We start from the raw sequence: 11190 nt of genomic DNA, 5'->3' as shown, positions 1-11190 counted from the left end.
TGGCGGTCACCTTGATTATGACATTCCGATCGTCTGATCAGTGCGGCTATTAGACAGCGAGACTGAGTATAAAAAAGTACCTGTAGCAAAAACGTACAAAAATTTATTTATTCAGAGTGGCTCCATCCCCACATGCACGCTCTTCAGACAAATAATATTGAAAGGCCATGCGTGTTTTTCCACTGAAATTTTACGTTCAAACTGTGTTCATATTGCCAAAACAGCAATATTTCGCATGTGAAGGAGCTAAGACAGTCAATATCTCACGAGGTTAAATGAGGTAAACATGTTTAGTGGACACATTTTTCAGGTCAAGAGAAACAATATCGCAAAAAGCTTTTAGATCGATAGTCGTTATTTTTATCACCTGTTGGATCGAGCCTAGGATGAAATCGATTTTTCTGCCTCCAGATGTTCCATGCTTTCCACTTTTATCCGGGTAAGGCAGAAGCATTGTTTATGCCGCGTATGCGTACGAATACGAAAATGTTCACCATAAAATCTATTCAGAATTGAAGACCTTTGCGTGGAAATGTTTTAGCGATATTTGAAAATTTAAATGCGCCACGTTTCAATGAATTGTCTCATTGCAGCTATTTCAGTATAAAGAGTACGGTCAAGCTTTTTTCTTTCACCCCACCCAAACCAAAGTGACTAACTTTACCATTTTTATTTTTTTTTTGTTTTAAGACTAAGTAATACTAATATTTTTTACATTCGAAACAAAAAAACGGCCGCGTTTTTCCCTCCACGTAGGACCTGTTCTTCATTGGTAACATAGAATAACAGTTCCGTTGTGCAACATGATTTCTAGAGCTGCTCCATTTCCCCTCAACAGATATGGGCCAAGCGTTTGGACTGAGTGCTTCCAACAGTCACCACTGGGGAACTTACGGCACCAGTCCGTACTCATCGTACTTGAGCGGAGGCCTGGGGAGTTGTGCAGCTCCGTCTGGCGGCTTCAACGCGCCCACTCTCGGCTTCCCCGCCGCCGACCTCAACGGCCAAGGCACGGCCGCAGCCTCGGCAGCTGGCACTTCCACGCAAGACGCTTTCAACTCGGGGAGCACCATTTCCTCGCGTAAGTCAGACCTAAATTTCCAATAGTTCTATTGTATGATGCCTTTTCATTTCTTACGATTTTGCATGTTTGTGCATCTTTGTTTTACATAAACCACTGAAGCATTATTCCGCCACGCTGCTGTATTCCTATTCGTAATTTATTCTTAATGTTTGATGCTTGAGCTTGAGTGTAATATGCATTTGTTTTCAAGCATAGATTGATAGAATCTTTCATCAGTCTTACGCAATTTCTTCAATAGCACGCATGATAGAAATACATTCCTTATCCGGTATAAGCGTGAACAGGAGGAAACTAAATGCATATGTTATTAAGCATATGATACTCATTACCATAAAGCATGTGATACTTAATGATGATATCTCTGCAAGTTGACATAAATCCTCATGCCTATCTTGCCTAATCTTTAGAGGACGTCCATACACCTCGGGTAGAGACAATCTTTCTACATCTACATAATACCCCGCAAGCTGCCGCAAGGGCGTGTTAGGTCACCAACCGTAAAAAGGAAAAATACCACATGCAAAAAAAAACAACACGGAAAATCACACCCACAGCAGCACACACACTCATGCTAAAATCCCTTCGTCCAATACTCATGCAAACACATATACCGCAAAACAACCAAAAAACTGCACTCCATTATGCAGCACGAAAGCCATCCTACAACACGGAAGCCAGGACACAACAAGCAAGAAACTGAAACATCACTACCACATGAAAATGCACCACGAAACACTCCACCCCCAAAGAGTCTGTAAAAGGCAGGGAATGCGACCCTACGTTGCAGGTAGCAGGAATTTCCCCCCCCCGGAGAGGGACGAGGGATTGAAAGGGAAACTTAAAAACAGATGAACAGAACACGAATGAGGTCATTCGGAAAGAATGGGTTATTATAACAAAACACATAAGGTTAGTGGAAGAGCATGCATTTAAATACAACTAATCATTTTTTAGACGCTGAGGGTGGCAAGTGGAATTTTTGCTATCTATAACCCTGCAGTTACTATCCCGTATTGTCCGTGGGAAGAAGGAGTCCTTAAGTCGGCTAGTTCTGGCATCTATTTCACGAATTTTGCAATAGAACAGAAAAATAAATGTATGGAAATTCAGATAAATGATATCTGTCGATAAAATTAAAAGCTTGATAGTTTCTCATCCTTCTTTTTTTAAATTTGTGATTATGGTGAGAGACTAAACATTATGAGTACCTGTAGCCTTACAGTTAAGCCTTACAGTTAAGCTTAAATTGGTATTAAAGAGTCTTCCAAGGAGCGCTTCGGACATCTCCTCAGAGCTCGAATCATCCCCTGTCATCCTGGAGAGCATCGAGTATAATGCATATTAGGAAACAAATTTGATATTCTCCTTTACACAGTATGACAGTGAATATTTTAACCATAGGTATTCTCTAAGCAAGCCAACCATTTTTTTTATGAATTCATCTTACACATCTGTTCTTCAACATTCAAATTGGAGTAGCAGGTTATGAGTAAAGAAATAGACGAAATGTAGTCTATGGTATAAATGGATTGCAGTACATCTATGGGTAGTTTTGCAGAGAAAATTGTTTTACCTTACCCGTTTATTTATTGCATTATTGATTATAAGTATGAAGCAAAAGCATGCCGGTATTTCAACACTATTTGTAAAACTAATGTATGGGATAAAAATATTCCATAAGTGACCAAATATTGATTTATTCATACAATAATGAACTTTTTTAATATTACGATCAAAAATAAATATTAGAGTCAAAGTACATTTGAATAAATACATACTAAACTAAATAAATACACGGAAAGGAGAAGACTAGTTTCTTCTAGTTTTTTACTTCTCCATCTTGACAACCTGCCTTGTGGATGTTGGTTTCGCTTCTCGCCTTGCCATACAATTGCCAACACATTGGAATGCTTATATAGTGCTGAAAGCATGAAGAATGTTTGAGCTTGGACCTCGTCCTCCAAACCAAATTCGCATGAACTTGTTGAGCACCATCAATTTTGGCTTGTTGCTACCTGCATGGCCTTAGAATCGACTCTGAAGCTCACATAGAACTAGAAATGAATATCTTTGTGTGCCCGCAGTGATCCCAGACAACGGCGTTTCCTCCGGTACCCCCGCAGACTTCGCTGCCTCCTCCACCGGCGACTCCCGACTCAAAGGCAGCGGCGGCGCGGCGGTGGAGTCGCTGGCGGGGCCACATCAAGACCGCTCGCCAACCCCACCGCCCGCCGCGCGGTATTCCAACTCCGCTAACGACTTCGCCCTCTCCCGTTCCCTCTCGGACTCCGTTGGGTCTCCCATGTCCGGCGGAAGCGGGGGCGGCGGCGGCGGGGGCGGCGGCGGGAGCGCAGCCGCGGGCGGTGCGGCCGTCGGCCAGCAAGGGGCGTCTACCCTACTCGCCAACTCCAGCACGCCCTCCGCCTCCGGCCACCTCCCACCCAACGGCAACTTTTCCCTGGTGGGGCAGGGGACGTACGGCGCCTCGTCGGCGCCCAACGCTGGTCTCTACCTTAGCACGCCCGTGCTCCCCGCCTCGTTGCTCTATTCACAGCTGTACACCAGTGTGAGCCAAAACCAGTTACACTTGCATGGTGGCGAGCTCCAGAGCGCCATGGAGCAGATAAACGGAGGCACGGGGGCCGCGCAGAGGGGGGATATCCTGGGGGCCGTTGGTCAGGGGGTCGGAAGGTCGCTGCCGCCCATGGGGCAGAACGAAGCGGATCCCACGCAGCACTCGGCTGTGCAGGGGGGCGGGGTGGCCGCGGCTCAAAGGCTGGGAGCGATGGGGCAGCAGAGTAGGACGCACACGGATGCCGGAGTGTGGAGGCCGTACTGACAGCCTACCGCCCCTCTCCACGATCACGTCGACGCCCCGAGTGGGTGTAACCCTGGCATGGGAAAACCTCTGGACCCCTTACGCTCCGTGGATGCTGCAATTGTGGTTGCCGGCACCGGCATGTCGGACTGGCGGGAGAGTTGGAAGGCCCGTCTGTGGTCGTATGCCCGTCTAGTTTTGTGACACTCTGGTGGACGGTCGAATTGCTTGAGCCGCCTTGTTTGTATAGCTACAACTACGTACATTTTGAGGCCGAAGTTTGTCATATTTACCTCTGGCAGTGCGTGAAACCAAGGAACTGTCTCTCCTGTTGGTTAGGAGAGCATATGGGGGTATTGCAGTTGTTTAAAATGTTTCTCTCGCCGCTTTAATTATTATTTCTTTGACTTACATCTGATTAAGATTTGCTGTTTATCTATTAATAGAAGAGCTCCAGACCAAAGAATACAGAAAGATGTAAAAAGAATTGTTAAGCATGGTGTTTTAAACTCGAACATGAGTAGGTAAACATGGATTTGTTTTTAGGAATTGCGACTCTTATGTGAAAAGTTCACCTAAGGATTTCTACATTATCGTTAATGGATGCTAAGTGATCGTAAGTTCCATCACCGGCTTTAGTGAGTTGGTTTTCCATGTTACCAAAGATAATTTACCAGTATTGCCGACACTACTTCATAAAGCTGGTCTCGCAAAACTATGAAGAGGAAGTGAACGATTCGGTCATTCGCCCGTATCGTTACCTGTTCTTTCGATATTGTTTTTATTACCCTTTCTAAATGAAATTATAGTTGGGTTAAAATTTACTGTTGGTTGTAACATCTTCTTAAACGGATGCTTAGTAGTAGTTTCATTTGTATTGTTTCAGGGTCCAATGCTCTCAGACCAAATAAAACATTGAATCCTCTCAAGAAATTTTATCTACTTCTTATGTGTTCATATATCCTTGGTCATTGATGTAATTTATATTTATTTCACAGCCTCAATTGGAAATTTTCTTCCGAAGAACTGGAATTGGTTTGTAATCTGGATATTGTTAAACGGTTTTCCACAAAATGAATTGGTAAAAATAATTTCTAAGGCTCCAAAACCTGTTGGCTCGCGGGAGACGCATTGATATAATTATGCCATTTCTCTCTCTTTAATCCTTCTAAACGAAGTTGACAGTGTTCACATCAGGCAGTTTTCTTTCGATTAGACCGAAGGAAATTAATTATTAATTACGATTGCGGAGGAGCAGTTGTATGAAGGATATTTTGGTAACTTGAAGTACTGAGTAAAATTAAAATTAAATTGTTGGAGGCCGCAGTAAAACTTTAGATCGGTACTGGTACAACCGGATAATTACTGTCTATTTTACGCTTTGACTACTATGTTTTTTCCTTGAAAGTCCCTCGACCCATCGATTATTTTGTGTCCTTCTCTTTGCCGACGCATTTCTGTCGCTCTAGTTTTTCACCACCTCGAATGTTTACATCTTACAAGATGCGCTGATTCAAGCAGGTTGGATGACATATCGCTTCACTGTAATACAGTAATCAATTAATATATTTCGATACTATGCTAAAAACGTTTCAAAAATAAAAGTAATCTAATTTTTTAAAGAGTATAAAATCTGCAATCAAAAGAGTAAAATATGTGTTTTATGATTTGGTAACCAATTCCAAGTTTTGGAAAATGGTAACATATGACGAAACCAATATGAAATCTCCGATGATTCCACACGTAAAGGGAAATTACACGTCATCATATTCACCAACAGCCACGAGTTTTCATCTTTGCTTCTCATTTTGCCCCCGTTCGATTTATTCTCCAGTTATGTTAACATTCGTTTTTACTTTTATTTTAGCAATTAAATGTAAAATATTGAGAACTGTATTTTGTTGCCGATATGTGTGGCAGCGGAAAAGTTTATGCCTCCACAAGATAAGCGGACTGTTCGGTTACGGTGGGTACTGTTCGGTACTTGCTCAGAGAGCACTGGTTAAAATCTTTGTTGTATCACTTTACTACCTGCTTCCCTAAAACATTGAGCGTCAGATCTTTCTAAATAAGTATATGACGGAGCACAAGAAAAAGGAATTGGGCGCACTACCTTAATGAGTAATTTTCACATACCTTGGAACTTATTGCCATCATAAGTCATAGCAAACTTCTGGTCGTTTTTTTGACTAATAAAAATCCTCTCAATCTCATTTAAATGCACGATGAATGTTTGTTATTCTTGGTGTTTTCCATAGGAACATACGGTTTTTAAATCAAACATTTCATTAATTTGAACGAAATATTTCCTTTGTTGGATTTCAGTAAATTGGCGAAGCATATTCTGTCAGTTCATGCATTCAAAGACAAGTTGTCATATTTTTCTATCAATTTCTTGTTTCACTATGGTATATGGTGCGTCTGAAAATAGTCTCTCAATGATTGATTTGCCATGCATTTCATTAACTAGGTGGAAAAATTGAAGATACTTTTTGTAATTAAAACATTTTCGCAAACAGGAACGTAACGCTTCTTGGACATAATCTAAACATCACAAATACTCACTTGAACTTTTTTTTTAGTTTGTTAGCTTTATGATATGTATCAAAATTCCTATTGAAATTTTATTTTGCGATGAAAACATTATTACGCCAAAAATAATTATGGATCTAAACATTTTAATAAAAAATACAGAAATGTTTTAAATAAAATGTATCATCATTGCGGCTTGAATTGTTTCAGCTAGCACTAAAACCAAGAGGCGGCAACGGCAAAACAAAAACCAAATTGGCAAAAACTTCGTCGCCATATTTCATGTGTATAATATGTGTATGATAATAATTGAATATTTTTGTCAATTATAGCTTTATTATTTGAAACGTAGTAGTTTATGCTCAATTAACGCTTGTTTAGGCAAGGAACGAGAGCATCATTTCGATGAAGATAATTCAAATGAGGGAAATAAATATCTCATGCAAATGTTTGAGCGTATTTTTACAAAATACTGAGGGATGGTTAAAAACAGGCCGAGTAAGAACCTCTGAATCGTTTGTCGCATTTCAGTCTTATTTTAATGTCAATAGATTCCAAAATATAATTGGGAAAAGTGTAAATTTAATAATATAACGTCCGTGTTACTAGCCGAAAATCTCAACCGGTTCAAAATGTTTTTAGTTTATTTAGATTAGCCATTTACGTTGGTCCGCAATAGAACAGTAGTTACACTTTTAATACAATCGTGAAACCATATTTTAAAATGTTTTATTGGGTAACTAAAAGTATAAAAGTGATTCAATCCCATTTTTCGCTGATAAAAAATCGTGCATACACGCATCGTATAATTTTTGTCTTATCGTATCTTTTATTTATCCTTCCTACGAGGGATAGTGAAATGACAGTCGGACACCCGCTACAACAACCGGTCCGCGTACCAAAAAGGGCTAGGACCACTACGTGCGACTGTGAGTTGTCACTATGTATTTCTCCTGTCACAGCAATGGCAGTATCGATAGGTAGAAAGCTAGCTTCTACCTTTTAGCGGACTGTGTGTTATGGCGGGTGTTCGGTTTTCATTAGACTATATTAGAGAGACAGTGTGTTTGTATGTATATTTATAATTGTTATCTCTCTTTCTTATTACTTCATTATTCGGATAGCAATATTGTTATCTCTAATCTATTTTAAAGTCACAAGGTATTTTAGTCACCTCTATATACAATAGTCCCTCTTTGGTTTAATAAACGCATGATGAGATATGGCAAAATGATAGATTGCATGGTATGAAATATAAAGTCAACTACATATATCATCATATACCATCTTAATCCTTTATCCCGCGAAACTATGTTGCACAGGAAAATGTCTCTGAATCCGGGAAATGGGATTCCACCCACAGGGGAGGCTGTCTTGCCCGGCAATAGGGGAAGGAATTCTCCTGCAGCCGTCATCATACGAAATATTTGCAATTATAAGTTGACTGCAGCATCAAAAGGGAAGAAACAGAAGAACACTGCAACGGTTAGAAGAGCGATTGGAAAAGTAATGGTGATGAAGACGACAGGGGCAACTCTAGAAAACCTTAATCCGTAAATGGAGGGAGCAACAATTGAAAAGTTCTTGCCGGACCAAGTGAGATGATGGGATAGCGGGTATTTTGGGAGAGAAAGTTACAAATTAAAACGGGCAAGAGGTAAAGGGAACCGGTTAGTGAAATCGAACTCCGGTTTTTGTCAAAATTACGGACAGTAATCTTAGAGGGGCAGAAATAGGCAGAATATGCGGGAAGTTGGAGGTTTTTATTGCGTGTTTTACTGAAATTTTTACGCTGGAAGTAACTGGAAAGTGTTCGTGGTTGGGAACGTGTTGTTAAGGGAAGGGAAAAATGGAATTAAGGTCCGGAGGGACGGTTTAGGAAGGAGTTACCCCACGGAGGCGAAATATCCTTTCGGAGGATATGGTTAAATAAAACCAGCATTTGGTTTTAACACCCATATAGCACCCATATGAGAAAATTGCCGGGAAATTCTGACATAATTTTTAATATTGTATTTTCCTTTATTGTGTTAATATAATGACTACGCGCGTATTTAGGGATAAAAACATCAATCCGCACATTTTATGGGAGAATGCAGAGTTGGAGAGTAATTAATTTAAATCATTATTTCAAGTCAAAATCATGGGGATAAAAAAGAGAAAAGATAAGATAAAATGAATCGTCGAATCGTAAATCGGGACGAAGAGTTAGGAGTGCGAAGAGGCGCTCAAAAAATGTCTAGGAGCGGGTAGATACGAAAGAGTATAATTGGAATAATATAAAATACCACAAGTAAATAAAAAAGAATTTATAGGAGAATGTTTGGAGAGTGACAAATTGAAGAAGAGTTAATGAGAAATGAGGTATGTTTGAAAAGTAAAGATCGTTTTCATATATTTAAATATTTTCCGGATAGAGCAAAGCTGTACGCATACAGTACCATATATTGTTTCCGAGGCCACTAAAGTTAAAGTGGTCGTATCAGTAGTCGAGAACATTGTCCTCCAAATTATTTGCTCCCAACAGTTGCGAAGTGTGTTCTATGATACGATTTTTGTGGGCAAAAGGATCATGAGCAGCCCAAATTCATCGGGAGCTCTGACAGGTTAATGGAACAGAAAAGAGTCCAATTTCAAGCTGCCTTTTCATTAGGAGCCAAAAAGTATATTTCCTAATGCCTGATGAGTCAGGACGCAGCTTAAAACCACGATCTGCCCAGAACGAACGCTCCCTAGTGAATGGCACTTGGCGCGTGTTGAAGGTCAGACCTCCCACCACCGAGCCTACGCGGTGAAGCACGCTGCGACGTACAGTCATGTCAGGAAAGAATTGTTTCCGATACTTATTTTTAGAAACCTTGTGGTGAAATGAGGTTTCAAGAAAGGTTTCTCCGGATTGATGAAAAGGAATTTCATCATTACATTTCGCAAGAATTTTTTCGAGATTTTAAGCAACAGCGTTTTCAATGGTCGGTGATGAATTATCTTTTTGCAGCATTCAGCCCTTTGCTTTTAATTTAGAAGAACTCAAAAATGAAATAAATCAACAAAAAATGGTTATTACTCGACCCACGTTTCGTTGTTAGACAACATCTTCAGGTTACAAAAATATATTCACAAATATATACATTCAGGGGCGAAGGTCAGAAGTGTCGTGGAAAGTGTGGGAAAGGAAAATGGTAGGTTAAAATGTTGTTTTAGGGGAAAGTGTGGCGAGAGAAATGTTAATGAACTGAGTAAGTTTGCATTTGCAAAGCTTGGGGTAGGGCAGCGTATTAGCTTGGAGGAAGGAGCGTGTAAGTCACCGGGGCTTGGGTTAGGTACGGGGAAGATGAGAACGGGATAGTTTGATGGAATAGTTTGAGGTTTGTGGTTCAGCTATGTGAACATTGAGAGGTTAAGGAGGGGGCAATTGGAACTGTGCATATACTCATTTAAAATAAAACATTTATTTAAAGCAAGATACCGTATTATTTCCAATTGTTCGAGAACGTCCAATGTAAGCTCCTTTTTTCCAGTTGGAGTATCGTGGGAGTACAAATGCTGGCGTGCTCTTCCTCGATCAAATATTTCGCGAATAATAATGTCATTTTTGTTTTAGAGACAGAATTCATATTTGTTTATCCTTTCTTGGAAATTCCTCAGTATGATGACGCTTGAGCGTTGAAACTAGTTGTACGTAAATGAAGGGCAGTGGAAAGATACATTGTATTCTTCATTTAATAAACATGAATTTCCACAAATTTTGAGCCGGGAACAATTGAAATAACCTTAATTTTGTCACATTTTAATTTATACACCCCACCTTTAGTGTTTTATCGATACTCTCTTGTGAGACTAAATGCATTTTGCACATTGAATTCATTGTTAAATGAGGGTTTTTTCCGGTTTTGTATGAAAAGTTATGTTACCTGGGAAAGAGATTTTCCAGGTTTTGTAGGGTCATAATCTATGGAAAGCGTTCCGTAGATGACTTTGATGGCTAGTTTGATGAGTTTTATGTTGTACAGGCCATGATTTTGGCAATATTACCGATGTTTGCAGAAATTTGTTTGATGACTCCGTATTATTTCTTTATGTTGGATTGTGATATGGGCATGGTTAGCAGCCCATGAACGGAATGAAGGCTGCTATTTGTTGTGAAAAAATGATTTAATGAATAGCGCTGGATGGTTTTGTGCTAGATCTACCCCTAAATGTTTGATTTGATATGTCGTATTTAGCACTGCCCCCTCTGTTTCACAATGTATGGCCTGCTCATCACTTCCCTGGTTCCAATATTTCAAAACCGCGCATTTTCCTATGCTTAGCACTAATCGTCATTCCTTGCACCAATCCGATATGGTGTCTAAGTCTCTACAGTGTAGCAAATTACAGGGATTTCATGAGCCCCTTATTTCCCTTTAAAAATATACATCTACATACTACTCTAAAAGCCGTGTAAGGTCGGAAGAGACGGGGAGAGCTAGGTCACCACCCTTAAAAAATTCCAACTCCGAAGAATTCATGCCAATTTACACCCACAGAGGCGTGTATATTCATGCAAAAACCTTTTAAATTACACGAATGTAAATACGTATACTATCAAATAACATACACTAGCACAAGTACCTACGAATACAACTTATATCACGCAGCATTTAATTTTGCCCTGACCAGTAAGTGAAATCTCTTTAATATTTATAAAATGACGTTGGTATCTCTCTGTTATGATTCCAGATTATCCAGCGAAAGAAAAAATATTTGCATCCACCTA

At 40.0% G+C, this 11190-nt stretch overlaps 1 protein-coding gene across 1 annotated transcript; it reads left to right on the top strand.

Moving 5' to 3' along the window:
- The first annotated feature begins 840 nt into the window (after positions 1–840).
- LOC139685789 (secreted protein C-like) lies at positions 841–3923 on the top strand. The gene is made up of 2 exons (XM_071582907.1): positions 841–1081; positions 3169–3923. The coding sequence occupies exons 1-2, from the start codon at positions 841–843 to the stop codon at positions 3921–3923; spliced, it is 996 nt and encodes a 331-aa protein (XP_071439008.1).
- Positions 3924–11190: the final 7267 nt, after the last annotated feature.

The sequence above is a fragment of the Hetaerina americana genome, unplaced genomic scaffold (assembly GCF_022747635.1).
Source record: "Hetaerina americana unplaced genomic scaffold, ioHetAmer1.1.p SCAF_12, whole genome shotgun sequence".
Lineage (NCBI taxonomy): Eukaryota > Metazoa > Arthropoda > Insecta > Odonata > Calopterygidae > Hetaerina > Hetaerina americana.
Note: the sequence above shows the minus strand (reverse complement) of the source record. Positions and strands in the feature narration are given on the sequence as shown.

Bases quoted from the DNA above. Each gene is read 5' to 3' on its own strand.
- LOC139685789 (XM_071582907.1), top strand. From the start codon at position 841: ATGGGCCAAGCGTTTGGACTGAGTGCTTCCAACAGTCACCACTGGGGA. The intron at 1,082-3,168 runs GTAAGTCAGACC...GTGTGCCCGCAG, and splicing joins GGGGAGCACCATTTCCTCGC to TGATCCCAGACAACGGCGTT.